This window comes from Seriola lalandi, unplaced genomic scaffold (genome assembly GCF_002814215.2).
Source record: "Seriola lalandi dorsalis isolate HSWRI2012SDOR001 ecotype SW California unplaced genomic scaffold, Sedor1 jcf7180002054971, whole genome shotgun sequence".
In the NCBI taxonomy this organism is placed as follows: domain Eukaryota; kingdom Metazoa; phylum Chordata; class Actinopteri; order Carangiformes; family Carangidae; genus Seriola; species Seriola lalandi.
Window position 1 is genome coordinate 7,259 of NW_019525522.1, and position 19,506 is coordinate 26,764.

Below are 19,506 nucleotides of genomic sequence, written 5' to 3' on the forward strand. Positions count from 1 at the left end.
TCCTGTTACCCTTTCATCCTTGTAACTGGTCCTGTTTATTTTCTCTTTTCTAACAGTTATAACAGCCTGACGGAGGTGGAGGGGTCAGAATTCAGGTCACTACGGCAACTGGAAATGCTCATGTTGCATGGCAATGACATTAACACAGTCCACCCTGGGGCGTTTTACAGCCTAAGATCATTACAGGTAGTGTATGTGAGACTGTGCGTGTCCAGGTATCTTAAAGTACCAATATTTAACTATTCTTAATGTGCCACCTAATTCTTAACTAGTTTGCATGTGTAAAGGTGGAGAAAAAACATGCGAACAATTTCAGATATAACCTCTGAACTCAGCTTTCTCATGACTGAGAGCTCAGATGCTTGTTTCATTTTGAACGCTGCTGAACCTTGGACCTAAACTGAAATGTACCTGAGAGCAAGTGCACCTGGGACTGAATTAATTGGGCAAGAAGTCATGGTCTGTTGTAGATTCTGTTGAAGTCCAGTAGTTCCAACAGATCTCAAGAGTATGTGGTTAAATACTTATGATTGCTGATTGGCTGTCTTCAATTTGTGTCAAACCTCTTAGAGTGTTTCTTATAAGGCCATAACACGACACTAAATGTCAGTGCCAAAGTCCCTTTTGCATTACTTAAGTAAGATGATATTTCTTTTTCTAAGTATGACATTCTTTTCTTCTATGGAAGAAACAAAGACAGAATGATATGTGTGAAGTGACATATAAAAGAAGTGAATCACACTGGGACTTGCTAACAGCAGAGGAACACAGAGTGTATGTGCAAACAGCCAAATCCAATCTCCCCTCCTAAACCACATTTAAGCCAATAATTAGTTGCACTTTGATTGCTTGACAAAAAATGCAATGAGTTTTGTTGGGTCCAGATGTGTCCAATCAGAACCTAAAATTGCATTTTAAACAGACCAAAGATCCATGCCAATACACCAGAACTGAAAACAAGGCACTCTGGAACATCCAAGACTACATTTGGGTTGGGTTGAGTCCTTGAGTTTTTGGAGGAACAGTTGTCTCCAAGGAACTCTCATCTCAGAATAATTAGGATGGGATTCTCTTTTCTGTTGAAGCCAATTGTGTGCTAGGGTTGTGTTTCTCAGTTTAAGTCCTTCTGTCTCCTAATGTAATAACTGCTCAAAAGAGTTTTAATATTCAGTAAATGTGAGTATAACACGAATTCTCTTGTTTCCAGATCTTGAAGCTGAGTTACAACAAGCTAACATCATTGAACGCTGGTCTGTTTGATGGTCTTGTTGGTTTGATCCGTCTCCATCTGGACCATAACCTTTTAGACTTTATAGAGCCATACTCTTTTTCTGGCCTGACCTCCCTAAAACTCCTGCAGCTGGAGGGGAACCTCCTCAAAGAGATCCATCCTCATACCTTCATCACAGTGTCACTACTAGGAAGCTTTTGGACCTCTGGACTCAAGTAAGAAACCAAACAACAGTGAATATTTCTCATATTTATGGAAAATTTAAACAACCTTCTTGAAATATTTTAGGTCATAGAAAGTAGTAACTTAGAAACATGTGGGTCTGGTAGACCCCAAATTGCTTGTTGAACTTGTTTCCCTACAATTCTGCTCACTGCATGCAAAGATAGTCCCTATCCCCTGCCACCCTGCAGACCAATAAATGAAGAAAATCATATAATGTTTTTGTCTCAGACACTTACACCTGTCAGACAATCTATTGGAGCAGCTCCCTCCAGCAGCACTGAGGACTGCTCCCAGGCTGGAGCTTCTCTCTCTTCATGGTAATCCCTGGACCTGTGACTGTCAACTTCAGTGGCTGGTTGAATGGAGTTCCAAACATGAAGGTAAGGACACATGAAGGAGTTCTCTAAACATATTTTCTCACATATGAACTGAAATTTGATAGTATTCCTTATTCCTTCTTCACTTCTGTGGTGCCAAAAAGTTTTATCTAAACCAGACAACAAACAACTTAACGACTATGTAAAGGTTTGTATGAGGGGAATGTAAAATTATAAGGTGCCCTAATTAATTTTTTGGCCCCTTAGGGGAAGTGGAAACACAACATGAACATATAATCACTTCACAAACATCATCCATTGCCTGTTAATACATTGGGTCTGTGAGTGAAACATCTGGGTCTTCAGCTGTTAAATGCTCCTTCGTTCATTAGCTAGTGGTTGACCCGTAAAGATGACAACTCAAGCTGCTGATTCGATGAGTGACCTCTTTAACATTGTCACATTCTTTTACACATAAATTCATACACACATTGTTATTACAATTGCATTACTTATCTAAGGGCAAGACATTATAACTTTATAATTGGCTGTAACATCTCCCTATATTTTCAATACATACACATAAATGTAAAAATAGTGTTCTGGGCGTCAGACAGAGAAGTGTTTTTACCTGAAGCTGAACATAGGGATAATATGCCTGCCATCCAGCTTCTGCACAGCATATGAAAGACACAGCCACTCTCATTAAATTGACTGCATTTGCTCCATATGTAAACTACAAGGTTGATTAAATTGTTTACTTTTTCATTACCCTTCTTTCCATCCAATACTGTTCATGACACATATGCTTTCATTCACTGTTTTGTGACATTTTCACCAATCATTTTTAACCAGTCCCATATGATAGCTGTTTGTATCAGCACAGAAGTTGATGATACATCATTATGTTTATGGCCTGTTTTGTTTGAAAACAGAGTATGTGACTGCCAGAACTGTATTAGAAGATGCATGAACTTTGACCTTGAAAAACACAAAGAGATAAAAATTTCACCCCAGATTCATGTTTTATTTTTCATCTTTCCACCCTTCTTATCCCATCTGCTATCTTTCTTTTTTTCTTTCTTTCTTTCCCATACTCTGTTTTTACTTACCTCTCCCTCACTGCCCTTGCCCTCTTACCCTTTCTCCTCCTTCATTTTCCCCTCCAATTCCTTGGATTGTTTCCATCATTCCTTCTCCTGCTGCCTTTTTTATCGCTCCCTGTCTTCCCCTCTGCCCCTCTTTCCCCCAGGTGTAATAAAGTGCAAGAAGGAACGTGGCTCCAGTGAGACTTGCCCCCAGTGCTCCTCTCCTCAACCCCTGAATGCCACCCTCTTGTTAGGGTTAACTCTGGACAAGCTGAGCTGTGAACGACCAGCTCTTCGCTCCCCCCTCAAACAATGGGACAATCCGGTGTGGGCTGAATCTGAAGCAGAGCCTGACCTTCCATATACCCGGGACTTTGAAAAACCTTTGGGCCACCTGACCTTTGTTCTCTCTGACAGCCATGGAAACCATGCTCATGTAGCATGTGATGTGCGTCACCCTGGAGACAGTTCACCTATGACTTGGACTGTAAATTCACATTCACCTGCGGAGTTATCTGTCAATGTTTCGCTGGTGACTGTCCTTGAGTGTGAGATTGATCGAGAGACATTGCAAAATCTATGGCAGCTGGTTGCATATTACTATGAAAGCCCTGCTATCTTAGAGAGAGGTCAACAGAGAGGAAATGCAAGCAGAGTGACCTATCAGTATACCCAAGCTGTAAATGAAAATTCCCCATATTTTACAGAACTAAAAGGGCATTTGGTCGCAGAACCCTCATGGCTACTGCAACCAAGAGTCACTTTGAGGCTCAACAGGCAGCAGACAACAACTAAGAAACTGGTGATGGATTTCACTACTTTAATTACCAAGCACGTCAGCAGTCATAGAGGGCAGGAAGATGACAATGACTCTGCTTTTTCCTGGGCATTCATTCACAGAGGGACAGCAGGGCAAATTCAGACAGCTCTTGAGGGTTCAAAGGTTCGCTTGGAGTGCAGTGTCGTCACTTCAAATCCGGAAGTGAAAGTGGAGTGGATGCTTCCAGATTTGTCCATTGTGGAAGAAGCAAATGATAAAACAGAAATTTCACAAAGAGGAGACCTTGTGATTTTAAATGCCACACTGTCTGATTCAGGCCTCTACCATTGTATGGTCAGAACAAAAGCCGGTGTGGATTTGATGCCATTGAGGCTAACCATTAAAGAACTCTCACTTAGCCCCACTGCTTTCAATGGTCAGAAAATTGTAGTTGAGAAGGGACGCTCATTAGCTCTTCCTTGTGACGTGACCTCAGTTCAACCAAGTCAAACTATGTGGTACCTACCCAAAAATCAAATTCTACTCCCCACACAGCAGACAAGACGAGCAGAAGTGATGGAAAATGGGACTTTGGTAGTAAGGAAGTTGTCACAAGAAGATGCAGGGGAGTACAGCTGCTTAGCCTCAAATTTGTATGGAGTTGACATGCTATCACACATGGTGGAAGTCACAGGAGAAAAGGCCTCTGATAGGTATAAAGTACAGACAGAGAGTGAGAAGCAGCTCTTACCTACCAGCGTGGAGGAAGGAGAGGGTTCAGGGGGAGATTACCAGGAAATTACACGTCCTTTTGCAACTCAGTTTCCTAGGAGGATAGGAACACAGCAAAGGAACCCCAATGGGTTTTCGAAAAGGATAAGAATTAAAGATTCAAAAAGAAAACCCAATAAGTCTGTTAAGGAATTAGATCCAAATCGTTGGGCAGAGATATTAGCTAAAGCTAATTCTAAACCAAGTGTTGCTCTGCCCACAGAGCAGTCACTAGAGGAGCCCAGTACTGTAACAATCCAAACAAGTACACTCAAACTTACTACAACAACTCCCACTACAATTGCTACTATTACTAACAACTTACCTCATACTACTACCTCTCTTGAAATTACAATAAAGCCGACAAATTTCACCATGAACACAAGAGTTAAGTCAGAGGCCCATTCAAAGAAAGACAAAAAAGAAAATATTGGTAAAGACTCTGAAATATCAGAAAGTCTCCCACATGTTTTACACCCAGAACCTCCAAGAATTATGGAACCATCCCTAGACCATGTTTTTGGGAGTACAGAAAAACCTAAATCTATCACAGAATCTCCTGCTATTGGAACCCCCCAACCAGTTGATCAGTCTGAAAATAAGCATTTTGGAGAGGGGAGAAGGAACCAAAACCTTGTTCCTGGTCAGACAAACAGGAGAAGACCCCCTTATAGACGCAGAAAACCCCCGCTGAGAAGAGTCCATCCGCACTTAAACCCCTTCTACCATCCATTTAACAAGCCCCAAACAACTGTTCCCCCAACAACAACAACCACCACACAACCAACAACAACGATGACTACAACCACTACTACTACCACCACTACTACTACTACAACACCTGTTCCAACCACAGTGGAAAATGATGAGTTGAGTGTCGAGTATAAGCCAGAGGAAGAGGAAGGTGAATATTATGAAGAATATAATTACAAGGATAGTGATAGTTTGGATACCAAGGAAGATTTTGACAGTAGCCCTACCACATTTCCATCAGTCACAGAAAAAGTTCCACATGTAGGTAGCTCTCCAGGTGGACATAATTTACCTAATCCAAAGACAATTGTCACTCCAAAGACAGATAGTACCCCTCGTCCAACTGAAAGGACTGTTGATGAACAGGAGAAATACACTGTCAACCTCGAGAAATCTGAAGGACAGACAGTTGAGGTCAGAACACAATCTGAAGAAAAGGGCAGACACAATAAGAATCCTTCAGGAGAGAGTGAGAGTGGGGTAATAACAGCAAGTGAACGGCAAGAAAAACACAAAATAGATAAAGACGGGAGGGAGAGAGACACAGAAAAATCTGAAAAGGAGTGGGTTACACAGAGCTACAATACACGGGATAACATCCAGTTAACAACACAAAATAGACCAAGACTTAACACTCGGCCTTCACCAGAGCAAAATACACCAACCCAAACAAGAGCTTCCACTTCCAAGGTCATTACTTCACATTCAACCAGAGGGAGAACAAGAGAGGAAGTCACACAGAGTGAAGGTAAAGAGGTAAACAAGCCACGGGTAAAGCCTGAGATCCACAGTTTCCCAATAATGGAGCCAATTCACCCCTGGCTCCATCAGAACAACCAGCGGAAAGGGCAAACCACCACTTCCTGGATGACACACACAAATCAAGATAGAAATCCAGGAAGACAGGGCAACGTGAATCCAGGCAGACATTCCCAGCCTCCCAGAGTTGCCCCAACCACCCGCTGGCCCTCACACCACCATCGTCATTACTACCCCCTCTATCCTTCCTGGCCAGGTCAAAGGTCATTTCCTCATCCAAGGCAAGGTAAATATGATTGCTGTGTAATGATTTCCTTATTAAATGCTGTTTTAAAATAAAAAAGATTGGAACAAAGTGTATAGATAAATAATAATGAACAAGACTGTTATATTGACTGTAATATACCAAAAAAGCCAAAAGCTTGGTGTTATGTTATGATATGTACAAACCATGTTTGGCATGCATGGATATGTATTTGTTCAAATCTTTGCTCTTGGTTTCTAGGTCCTGGATCACACCCTGTGCCCACCCATAGAACCTGGCCTCTCCCCCACCCCTGGGCTCAAGGCCCAGTCATCACCAACAGACCAGAAATCACAGCTGAAACTGTCAAGCCCACATCTACGCCTTCTGGAACAACAAGAAACCCCATATTCACTAATCCCCACCTGTCACATCAAAATCATCACATGGGTGGCAGGACCCAAACCAGAGATCAGCTGTTTCTATCAAGGCTGAGGAACAGATACAGACAGGTAAGTGCTTTACGAGAACTATCAATTGAAGGGCTGAATTAGGAATAGTAAATGATCACTAGGTGTAGCAGAGGGTGGTGTCATTCATGGCAAAGTGAGGAAAAAAACTGATGCCCTCTTCAAATTCAAATTCAAATTTATGTTTCTTTGGTATATTTACTTTGTTGTCTATTAAAAAGGTTGGATTCTTATCCTAATTAAGGTTGAAATGCTGCAGTAACCAAATGAATAGTTTGTAAATTAACAATGGCTCAACAATGACAATGTTTAAAGGGGCTGTTCGTAGCGATAAACCCACGGTTTTATCATCCAACTCGATAGCCTAAAGAGCATTTAGCCTCTTTTTGCTCTTTGAGCAATACAATTGATGATGCATCAGTTCTCAGAGGTGGGATTTAATGCAGGGTAAATAGGTTAAAACTATTTATTGATCATTTTGATTTTGACTTTTCTAGGCACAGCTCGATCGAATTGCTCAGCTAGGGAGGATGGTGACACCAAAACCCCGCACAGGCTACAAAAATCCCCCATCCCCCATCACACCTAAACCCAACCTCCCATCCCTGCATAGACCCTACACCCCCAAACTACCAGTAGCCGCTGATTCTTACACTTACAACGTGCAACCTCCAAACCTTGCTAAGCCGTCATTGTCATCATTCTCTGGTTTCATCCCAACCCCTCGCCCCTACCTCCCCACCACCCCCGGGGTTCTGCATGGAGGTCGTTGGCCTGTCGAAGGTAGGTGTCAGATATATGGTATGTACTCAATATGTACTGTATATTCAGTAATAATTATATTATTTTTATTGTTTGAATTTTTCCAATTTTCTAGCAGGACGAATCAGCTCTCGGCGGCCCACAGCTGCCCCACCTTTCCCATGGGTGTTGGGAGCTGGAAGTGGTGGGATGAAGCCACGGATCACCACAGTTACCACAGCTAGCGTGTCAGTGCTCGCAGAGAGTGATGTCTTCCTGCCCTGCAAAGCAACGGGGAATCCTGAACCTACAATTGCATGGACCAAAGTCTCCACAGGTAAGAGAAAAAGAGATGAAGAGATTGATGCGGTGTATGTATTGCTTTCAGCTCATTTTTATTGGCACCTGGGTCAGATCTGTCAACTGTTATATCTTTTACATACTCAATGGTGGATTCCAAAGGTTTTACCTTTCTGTTACCTTTTCAGGGGCCACCATCCCAGCCAACACCAAGCATGGTCCTCGTTTTGAAGTTTTCAAGAATGGAACTTTTGTTATTAAAAACATCCAGCTTCAGGATCGAGGCCAGTACCTCTGCACAGCCCAGAACAGGTTTGGATCCGATCGCATGGTCACCACCCTAGCTGTCCAGACTGAGGCACCCAAGATTCAACCACCAAAGTCCACAGACATAGCAGTTTACTTAGGGAAAAGTATGACTCTTGACTGCCTCGCTTCTGGAAAACCACCAGCCCAGATTTCCTGGATTCTTCCCGACAGGACGTTTGTTCGTGAAGTTGGGACTGTTCACACTCTCCTCTCTCCAATGTCTCTGCTTCAAAATGGAACCCTGCAAATTAATTCTGCCAATTTCTCCAACAAAGGGGACTATAAATGTATAGCAAGTAATGCAGCAGGTGCTGATACAATTACTTATCATCTCCACGTGGCAGCTCTACCTCCAAGCATCAGAGAAGGAGCAGCGGATACTGTGCTCATTCAGCCAGGTATGGTACAGAAATTTCAATTCATCAGTTGATCAATTCAGTTAATTAAAACTGTTCCTCATGAATGGTTGTTAAACAAAGACAAGAAAATGTTTACTATGTCAAAACCCATAGACTGATAAAATCCCATCTCACCAGGCAGGAGTGTGTATATCCACTGCTCTGTGAAAGGCGAACCAGCGCCTGCTCTGAAATGGATGCTCCCGTCAGGCGTCCATGTCAAGCCATCACAGTTCCTGGGACGCAGGCTGTTTGTCTTCCCTAATGGGACACTGCTTGTGAAGAATATTTCGCCATCTGATGGTGGGAGGTATGCATTTCTTTTAGTCTATATTAATATGATTCTAGCTGTCTGTATGTGCTCGTTCAATGTCTGGTTGAATGAGGATGCGCATCACCATTATCATGGCAATGTCAGTTGATCCACCACTCCTATCCAGACTGAACTATCTCGACAACTACTGGATGGTTTCCAATGGAATCTGGTACAGACATTCAGATGCTCCTGATCCTGATGACCTTGGTGATCCCCTGACTTTATCCTCTAACATTTGTTTACAATAAATTCTGGTAACTGTAGATGTCGTAACATATTTTCCAAACAGTTATCCGTTCTCAGCAGTAAGGTTTCATAAATCACTGATGAAAAGTGACAGTGGAAATTACTTTAATTTGCACCTTTAGGTAGTGCTACTGCCCAAATGCTGATAGCATCGGAATTCTGTGGTCTCTTTCCAGAGCTCCTGGCAGGACACTGTTGACATTTTATCATACTGATATAAGAACAACAGAGCCACACTACACAGAATCCCCACTACAGGATCCTTTGTCCATTTACTCTAATGACCACGCTCAGAGAAACTGAGAAGCACAAATAAAAACTGAGAAGCGCATTTAAAAACTATGAAATGCAAACTAAAAATATGAAAAATAAACCAAAATACAGGCAATGCAGTCATGTTGGAGCTGTGATTTTAAAAATCACATTTCTTTTAATTTTTTAGTATACCGTTGTGTCATATTTTGGTGTGATAGCAATTTTGGGTTGCACTTTTTGTTGGATGATAGCTTGCAAGTCAACAATTTGACAAGCACTTCTGTCTCTGCTGAAGCGCATTGACACATTAAACTCACAATTTTGGCAGGAAAGGTGTTTTATATTGTATGTAAAGTTAGAGGTTGTGTATCATCAGGCAAAGCACTGTGTTTGTGTTCCAAGCAATACAAATTTAAATGCAACTCAAAATTATCAAGCTGTTAAAAATGGTTTTCTGTGCCTGAGCTCGTGAGCTGTGACTTCACCACCAGGTTGCAATCAATCTTTTCAAAGGTACGAGTGTTTGGCCACTAACACTGTGGGAATCGCCAAAAGAACTGTCCAGCTGGAGGTGAGGGCAGATTCTCCCTCCCTCTCCCGCCAGCCTCCTCCTGCTCCTCTTCCCATTCCTCCAACCCCTCACCATGCTGTGCCATCCCGCCAACACTCTGTCTCCGCTATGTACGGTTCTGCTGTCTACCTCCACTGTCCAGAGTCTACTGGATCCACTAGAGGGACCATCTGGCAGCTGCCCTCGAAGACCACCATGGAGCATCGATACAGGTAACTGAAATACCTCCTTTTGTAATTCCACGAACCAGTACAGTACTGGGAAAACCATACTTGCATTAAAAGGTTGAAGGTGCCATTAAACTTGACTGACTGTATTTATCTCAACCTCATTTTCTCGCCCATCTGCCTGCAGTCCAGAGAGACCAATTAAAGTTTTCCGTAATGGGACTCTGAGGATTCTTCAGCTAACAGAGCTAGATGGTGGAAATTATCTGTGTGTCTTTCAGCGGCCCAATGGGGAGGACATGGAGCTCTTCCAGGTATGAACACGACAGATGACGACTTGGCGCCGGGTTCATTTTACTGCCAAATCTTTGCCATTAGTCGACATTTAATTTTTGGCTGAGAAAAGTTTTTGTTCATTAGGAATCTTTAATGACTATCAAAGTCAATATTGTTAAGTCTTACATTTATTTGCATGCTGATTCCTTCAGGATTCAGAAGGGCCTTGCCCATACAGTTAATGAAAGGACTTTTATTTTGCTATATATGCTCTGGCAAAAGATCACTCAGTGATCAATACCTGGCTGATGCCTGTGTGAAGTTTTCACTGAAATTTTTTTTCACATGAAAAGGTCTTAATGTATTTGCTTTATCAGGTGGAGGTGTTGATGACTGCTCCCAGAATCGAACATGTGAGGACTGCACAGACCAGGGTCACTTTTGGAGAAAATTTCCAGGTAGCTATGGGGAGCTAGCTCAAAGCTAATTTAAGGCAAGATAGGCAGGATCAAATATTATGGGCACTTTTTAATACCACCTGAGTTTTCTTGTATATTCTATATATATATATATATATATATATATATAGATATATCGCCTTTTTATTATTTTATGCTTACGACCACATTTCTTCTTATAATAACACACCAGTGTCTTATTTCCCAAAAGCATCTTAAAGCAGTGTCATTAGATTTTTTTCTGCCTCTTGGTGTCAGCAGAACAAGCTGTAAACACAACATACATGACATACTGACACCTCGTAAAGTTGATATGGCAAACATGTGAGCAGTTACCTATTCACACAGCCAGAAAACTTAATAGCAGCTAAATGTTCTACCACCTATCTGCTAACGGTGTCTCCCTCTGCTGTTTGGTGCTGGCCAGGTTGTGTACATTGGGTTTAATCAGAGCTTTTCAAAACCCTCAGAGGATTCTATTAAGTCAGTTGTTTTTATTCTTAATGTGAAGCCTAACTTTCCTGTGCTCAGAAAATGAGCTTGTTTATTTAAAAAATCTGTAATTTTAATAATTAAAAAAAAAACTGCTAACCAATAAGAGTCTAGATTCATATTTCACACAAATTTTTCCTACCTTATCCTCTCATTCTCCCTCCTTTCCTTTCCTTTCAGGTGGACTGTGTTGCAACAGGCCTCCCTGATCCAGAAGTTTCCTGGAGTCTTCCAGATGGAACTTTAATCAACAACGCCCTTCAATCAGATGACAGCGGCCTTCGAAACCGCCGCTACGTTATCTTTGGCAATGGAACTTTACTTCTCCAGCAAATGGGTAAAAAAGATGAGGGTGACTACACTTGCTATGCCAAGAACAAACTGGGCAAAGATGAAAGAAAGGTCAACGTCAAAGTGGGACCAAATGCTCCAAAGATTAGATCAAAATCACAATCTTTAATTACAGTGAAGTTGGGAGAATCTGCTAAATCAAGCTGTCAAGCAACAGGTGATCCTATACCAAGAATCACATGGATCTCACCACGAAATGATGTGATACCAGTATCATCAGATAGATTTCAGGTTATGGATGATGGGACATTAGTGGTGAAAAAGGTAACACTTGCTGATGAAGGGAAATATGCATGTGTGGCACGAAATTCTGCTGGTGATGACGTTAAAAACGTGAAACTTGAAGTTGAACCCCAGGAACCCTTTATCAATAGCATGAAAGGGAAGAGTACCACAAAAGTTTTGGGTGTTTCCTACCAAACTGTGCTTCTGGATTGCAGAGTGGAAGGAAAACCCGAACCAAGAGTCTGGTGGGTTACTCCTTATGGCCACTCACTCACAACACCCTATCTTGGCGGTCGCTTCCAAGTCCACCGAAATGGGAGCTTGGAGCTGCGAGGCGTGAGGAAAACAGATGAAGGGAGATACATGTGTCTTGCTAAAAACCATCTGGGTGAAGCCTCACTTTTGGTTGAATTAGATGTGGCATCACTAGCTGAGAAACCTAGCTTTGCTGTTCCCAATATTGAAATCTTACCAATAAAGCAAGATGGCGGGGAATTGATCCTGGAGTGTCCTGCTCGTGGGAAACCACACCCAGAGTTTGCATGGGTGCTACCAAATGGGACAATGTTAACGCCGGGTGTCAGACTCCAACGCTTCACCCATCATTTGGGCAATGGAACTCTACGGATATCTCAACCGGTTGCAACTGATAAGGGAGTGTACCGGTGCCTAGCGAAAAATGTAGCAGGACAAGCGGAAAAACGTTATGCGCTAGAGACAGGCAGGAAGCCAGTGATCAGAGGAACTACAGGTAAGTTTTTACATCTCAAATGAATGAAATAGCAATCTGACTAGTTTGGTCGATAAAAGAACTAAGGGCATTTTCAAACATACATCGGAGTCCAAATCAGTGGTTGGTAAACTTGTTGCTTTTTTCCTTGGTCTGGTTTGTTCTCACACACTCACAGACACACACACACACACAGACACACAGACACAGACACACACACACACACACACAAATCTAACCCAAGGTCCCAAAGAACGTCCTATCTGCCCAAATATCAAGACGACAATGAACTTCGTTGTTAGTCGAGATTAGACCTCAATTTATTGTCCAGTCATTGATTAGCTGCTAATGACGACTGATTTCACTCATCTGCATCCGAGTATGCAAAGTGCAATTGGCTGAAAGAGCCATTTAGTTGAAACTTGCAGAATACAGCTTGTGATTGGGTCAGATAGGAAACCAACCACTCCAGAATTTGTGACCAGAGAGAAACCTTGGTGCGATTGTTTTGGTGTACAATTGAGGATGATTTAAGTGTTCAGATCTGCCCAAACAAATTATACAGGGAGGGACAACAAACCAGAAACAATTTAAATAGGAAAATGTCCTAAAAGTATCATATAGAATCAGTGCGATATCACTTGTGCTGTATATTTTGTTGTATTTGTCATTTTAACACGAAATCCATTTAATGTTCAAATTTGACTTTTCCAGGTGGGATGAAGATCACTTATGGCCTCAATCTCAACTTGCCTTGTACTGTTGATGGCTGGCCCCAGGCATCAATCACGTGGACCCTACCCAATGGCCTTGTTTTAGACAAACCTCAAACCATTGGCCGGGTATCTTTCCTTGCCAATGGGACCCTCCAACTGCGGCAGGTCGCCACCTTTGACAAAGGAACATACATCTGTAAGGCCTTCAACTCTTTTGGTTCATCAACACTATCCTACCCAGTTGCAGTGATGGTTTTCCCACCACGCATCACCAGTACGCTAACCGCAATCACAAGAGTAAACCGGGGATCGCCAGTGACATTAAATTGTGTTGCAACTGGTATTCCAAAGCCCGATATTTCATGGACATTGCCTGGACGTACAACTCTGCTTCCACATAACCGGTTCACAGTACAGGGAGGGATCCACATGACAGAGGAGGGCAGTCTGTACATACAGAGCCCTGTGCTCATGAACTCTGGCATTTACAAATGCAATGCGAAAAACGCACTTGGAACAGACTTCAAATCTACATACCTACAAGTAGTCTAAGTAACCATTACAGCTACTCTTTAATGGGAAAATCTCATAGCAGAATTAAGACTGGATGAGGATTCTTCCCTCAGGATTTTGATATACTATCCATGATAAGGACTCTCCAGAGACAGACTCAAAAGCTGCCTGAATGCAGGTGGTTTGAGATACTTTGCAAAGCAGTTTCCACTGAACAATGAAGCTTCAACCATTGACTTTACAATGAACATTCACCTTTTGTAACTGTTAAAGAAGTCTTTTAATTCTACATTTTGAGCCTTAAAATGCATTTTCACTCCACACAGTGCCCTTTTGTCTGCTCAGACCTTTGCATTTTAAGCCTTACCCCATAGTTGTCTGTATAAAATTATAGTTTGTAAAGATTTTACTTTGCTCTACAGATTTAATTTAACATGACATTTGCAAGTGTTGTTCTTCAAGTGAAACAATTTTAGACCCTTCTCTCTTGGGATTGATGTATCTAAATGTAATATGAACCCCTTATATGCGTATAGTTGTTTTGTGTTCTGGTATAATTACAGTGATTTCAAGTGTATAACGAAATACACACTATAAAACACAAGAGACTTTCTCCGCTAAGTTTACAGCAAATATTTCCCAATTCATCAACAGACAGTAATGAGGAGTAGAGTGGTATAATTCCTGCATGTAGGTCTGTCATAAAATGTTCTACTCATGTGCTGAAGTGCCATATTATATGAACACATACTGAGAAGTGACTCTTTTCTATGAGGATACAAATACCCCATTGCTGCTCTACAGTGTACGGTATATCAACAAATGAATTACTGTATGTATCAATATCATGTATTCATGTTCGTAATGGAACGAAGGAATAGCTCACAATAACTAGGTTGTGAGGTAACAGCTATAAACAGGTGAGAGACACCAATACAAAACAAACATGCACATAAAAAAACATGTAAGTTTATAATTTATGAGTAAAAATACAATATACAGGTACTATATGTATTGTTTGTTTTTTTATCTGTAAATTGCCTCATTTTTACTTACTAAAGTAACTTAGTTACTAAACAACAAAGCATGGCTTGATGGCAGAATGCAGATTCACCATTTTTACATTGAGCTTCTTTGAAGCTTAGCTGAGGTGTTAAGGTCACACCAACACCTAAAGTGGTGAAATTTCTTGGAAAAATCAACTCATTCAAATTGACTTCCTGTGATCAGATTTGCTCACAGAATGAAATAATTCTGTGCACATCATTGCAACACTGATCAACTTGATGAACTTTAGCCCACAAATTCACACTGTTAACAAAGCTGTCCTGACAGTTCTGACCTTTGAAGTATTGGAGAGCTGGAGTCCAAAATGGTGGGAGCTATCATAACTTATTAGCTGCACTTGTATTTGAGTCCAATTCAATTGTCAAAAGAGAGACAAAATACACAATAAACGAAGTCAAAGGTGAATTTGACTGAACATTAATATTTTCCATTGATATTGCAATAATATCATTATTTTAATCGTGTAGTGAAAATCTAACATCATGACAGCCCAAATCCCAAACAACCACAAATTAAAATGTAAAACCAGGACAATATTTTGGTCCGTTTACATGCATCCAAATGTGTATACTTTATGTATGCTATATTTCACTGTTGGTTTGTGTTCACCAGAATGTGAATGTCCCACTGAGATTCATCTCCAGACAAACAGGTCTTTTACAGAGGAAGAAGGGGGCTTTGTCAGACACAAGCATTGGGATTGTTCGACACAGTGCGAGTGTGTGTGCGAGTGTTTGTTGTCTGTGTGTGTGAGAAAGAGATTATGTGTGTCTCTTTGAGAAAGAGAGTGTGTATGTCTGTGAGGAAGAGATTGTGTCTGTGTATGAGGGATTGTTCTACACAATGAGTGTGTGTGTGTGTGTGTGTGTGTGTGTGTGTGTGTGCAGGAAAGACATTGACTTAGAGGGGGAAAACGGGACAAGTGTTGGTTTTTTCTGTCTGCATTTCAGTCTGATATCAACAGACAGGGAGTGTGTGTGCATGTGTATTCTGTTTGTGTGCACAAGTGTGTGTGTGTTTTTTCTGTTGCTGTAAGTCAAAATGGAAGCACAGCAGCTCAAACACCCGGCAGCACCTTGTACGGCTACGTTTTGTACAGTAAGTAAAACTGATATCTTTTTGAACTTCAAGAATTATGAAAACGCTGTCTGATTTCACATATCTGCCGTAATCAAAAATGTTTGGAACATACCACTGAATGAGTGAAAGCTAACTGCAAACATGCTATTGAGATCATAGGGAGAAACATGCTAATAGTGAGATAGGAATAAAGCTGTCTGTTGCTATGGTTGTAGCATTATTTTTAGCCACACTTGCAGCATCTCGGCAATTTCAGTTGGTTGGTAAACAACTCTGGTCCAGATTGAAATGACAATGACTGGATGGATTGTTAATAAAGTTTGTGAAGATTCATGGTCCCTAGTGGATGAATCTTCTTGGCTTTGGTAATCCTCTCACTTTTCCTCTGGTCAGGTGATCACTGGGTTTAACATTTCTGTTTTTTAGTGAACTGTCTCATCAACTATTGGATGGATTGCAATGAGATCTGATACATTAATTCATGCCCCCCTCGGGGTGACCTGTTAAAACCTTTGTGCTCCTGTGACTTTTCATCGAGTGCTATCATCAGGTCAAAATGTTAATTTGTCCAATACATTGGGTTCTGACGAACAAATCTAATCACATTCCTACCAGCCTCAGTTGAATTTAATATCTAATGCTAATTAGCTAATGATAACATGCTAACATGCTAATCTAAAATGATGAACATGGTAAACAAAGCAAAATTGTGAGTACTGTCACTGCCTGATCCGTGGTGGAAACCCGGAATGTTTTACGCATGTGTGAAAATGATGTTAGCATTTAGCTGGTAGTAGTAGGCTAAAGCCTCACAGATGGCTGTAGTCTTCGACAAGATGGAGATGAAATTACTTTCTGTCGCTTTTATCACTGTTAATAACTTTTAATTCAGTTATTTAACCTCAGACAATTGCATATTCGACAAATGTCAACTTTCAAAGTTCAATTTTCAAAGTTCCAAAGTTTTTAGTGGTAAACATCAATGTGTTCACCCTTCAATGTTTTCCTAGCTGAGGTGCCTTTGAAAAGACATTGAAAGCCTATCAGAGCCAAGGTGGCTTTTCTGTAACTTTGCCTCAGAAATGATCATTACAATTCAAACAATTCAGTTTTAACAGATGCACTGTAAAATGAGCCTTTGAAAACTACATTTTATTTATAGGAATAATTTTTGTCCAGTCTCAGCTGTAACTGTCCTGTTTCATATCTGCTCAGAGCAAACCAACATAAGATATTTGAAAGCGTCTGTGTTAGCTCAGTGCTGGTTGTTCCTCTAGTTCTTGTTTGCTTATACCAACAGCCCACTCTGTCCGTCAGGCAGAAAAGATGCTGTTAATTCTGCATCAAAACATGGCTGCTTGTAGGAAAAAAAAACCCAATGGATGAACAATAACAAATCATATGGGAAACTGCTTGAACATTATCTCAGAAGGAAAAAAGGAAGCATAAAGTAAAACAGCATTATGTATCTTCCGGTCATTTTAACAAAGTTCACTGAGTAGGTTAATAGTTTCAAAGTTGGTTCTTTAAAAGGTCAATGATAATGAACTAAACAGGCCTGGAATCTGGCAACGCTGCAATCCTTTGCATTACGTCCATGTTGGTTTATGGAATGTGATAATATGACCAGCCGATCAGATCACATGACTTGTTAGTGTGAGAAAATCCGTTTCACTTTCTCTCTCTGTCACAGCCCAGGAGAAAATGTTTCACTGATAGATACCATCCCATTGCATTTATTGTCAGTATTTCAAGTGCTTTACATTTTCAAACTACAATTTATTTTTCAGTATATCATCTGATATCAGAACATTTTATTATGTTAGCAGATTATTTTAAAGGCTTCGGGAGCATCAGTCAAGAACCACAGCTTTGCACCAAGTATATGGTATGGAGAAAATAAACAGAAACAAATGAGGTAGAATGGTCTGAGGGGTCTTGATGTGATTAATTGGGTAAGAAGCTACACAAATTAGTATTCATGTTTTGGATGTCAGTATTTACTTTTATTTATTTATATTCTACATAAATATCTTATATATCATTACTTTTACTGTGAAATACTGGACAGTTTTACCTCTTCAGCCTGGAAGAGTTATTGAAATGAATCTGAGACGTGTGAAGGATGGAACCGCTCACATGGGGCCGGCCCCAACAAGAAAACCTTTTCGTAAGGGGTCACAATAGAGCATGTGGTGGAGAAGTAACACAAATTGAAATACTCAAGTAAAATAGGGCACAACTTGGTTTCTTTCTGCTGCTTATGTATCTGTGGGACTCAGTAATGTGCTCATGTCGTGACCTTATCATGCTTACCAAGTTTTAATGCTATTAGTATGCCTTTAATATTTCTGTAATATTCATATAGAGATTTATGTATTGGCATGACTAGACACTGGTGAATTTGTAGTAATCTTGAGGCACTTATGTTACTTTATGATCTTCCGCTCTGTCACAATAATATTTTACTTTAATTTCTATAGGTCATTTATTGTCTCTTATAACACCTGGTATCAATAAAATAACTCTTTTGATATTCATTTGGTATCTTAGACTGCAAATCTTTTCAGAGGAAAAATAAAACTATAAAAATATAAATTTTGCTTTTCCTCTCTTTTCTAATGCTTCTCCCTTTAAGGCCACAGTCAGCTGCTGAAAGAGCATCGTTGGTATTGTTGCTCCTCTGGTCTCCTCCTTCTTTCCTCCTCTTTTCCCCTCCCTTCACTCATCCATCCATCCGTCCACCCCTTCTCCTCTTCACACACGCACACCGATTTGCGCATCGCCTCCTCCGGTACAATGACCAACGATTCTCCGGAGGAGGAGACCCGAGCTCCGGGCGGCGGCGGAGGAGGAGGAGGAGGTGGGAGAGGAATCGCACAAAGAAACCGAGCGGACGACAATGTCACCATCCTGACATCCTCCATGGATTTCCACAGAGCCAGCCGGAGCCGAGCCAGCAGCAACAACGATGCCGCCCCGAGCTTCACATCCTCCGTGGATCTGAGCACCTCCTCCCTGGAGCTGAGCATCCAGACGCGGATCTTTAAGATCATAGTCATCGGGGACTCCAACGTGGGGAAGACCTGCCTCACCTTCCGTTTCACCGGTGGAAGCTTCCCCGATAAGACCGAAGCCACCATCGGGGTGGATTTCAGGGAGAAGGCGGTAGAAATTGAAGGAGAGACCATCAAGGTAAAAGCAACAGAGGGGCTGGATGTTGATGAGTGGTGTTTCCTCACTCCCACCCCCCCCTCCTCCCTCTCCTCCTCCTCCTCCTCCTCCTCCTCTTTTCTTTTTGTTGATCAGCTGCAGCTATAAGTCTGCCAGTGGATCACACAGGGCCTGTTCTTTCATATTATCCCCACACTCAAACAACAGACTACAATTCACAGCACTTAACAAGATCTTTACAGCCATTTTACCATTTGAAATGTTCTGTGGATACATGCTGGTGAAATTCAACATAATGTGGAATCAAAGGCTTTGTCCTTGTAGCCCAAAGAAAGACAGCAATGTAATGAATTTCATCTATTGTCTGCTTCCACTTTGAAACAGATTTCTAAACTTACAGAGAATTAAATAATTATTCCAGTTTAACACCTGCGTTTTATACTGTCTTTATGTTTATAAAAGCTCTGCTAGTACTGTCAAAACTCTAGATTTTGAAAAGCTG

At 41.2% G+C, this 19,506-nt stretch overlaps 2 protein-coding genes across 2 annotated transcripts in view; both read left to right on the plus strand.

Annotated features, from left to right (window-relative positions):
• Positions 1 to 61: 61 nt before the first annotated feature.
• On the plus strand, positions 62 to 18,370 carry LOC111646483 (matrix-remodeling-associated protein 5). The gene is made up of 14 exons (XM_087170975.1): positions 62 to 186; positions 1,208 to 1,446; positions 1,685 to 1,836; positions 3,026 to 6,190; positions 6,410 to 6,660; positions 7,116 to 7,401; positions 7,496 to 7,696; positions 7,848 to 8,366; positions 8,505 to 8,676; positions 9,697 to 9,966; positions 10,109 to 10,235; positions 10,575 to 10,655; positions 11,328 to 12,474; positions 13,168 to 18,370. The coding sequence occupies exons 1-14, from the start codon at positions 115 to 117 to the stop codon at positions 13,719 to 13,721; spliced, it is 7,236 nt and encodes a 2,411-aa protein (XP_087027101.1). The 5' UTR covers positions 62 to 114; the 3' UTR covers positions 13,722 to 18,370.
• Positions 15,781 to 19,506, plus strand: part of rab33a (RAB33A, member RAS oncogene family) — a 14,363-nt gene continuing 10,637 nt past the window's right edge. The window contains exons 1-2 of the mRNA XM_023395989.2: positions 15,781 to 15,848; positions 18,469 to 19,025. Coding sequence (XP_023251757.1) covers positions 18,630 to 19,025 — 396 coding nt within the window. The 5' untranslated portion in view covers positions 15,781 to 15,848; positions 18,469 to 18,629. The remainder of the gene's footprint in view (positions 15,849 to 18,468; positions 19,026 to 19,506) is intronic.

What these genes read in the sequence shown, in the direction of transcription:
- LOC111646483 (XM_087170975.1), top strand. Translation starts at nt 115, where the DNA reads ATGCTCATGTTGCATGGCAATGACATTAACACAGTCCACCCTGGGGCG. An exon ending in TCGCCATCTGATGGTGGGAG is followed by an intron (nt 8,677 to 9,696) that starts GTATGCATTTCT and finishes ATCTTTTCAAAG; the next exon opens with GTACGAGTGTTTGGCCACTA. An exon ending in ACCATGGAGCATCGATACAG is followed by an intron (nt 9,967 to 10,108) that starts GTAACTGAAATA and finishes ATCTGCCTGCAG; the next exon opens with TCCAGAGAGACCAATTAAAG.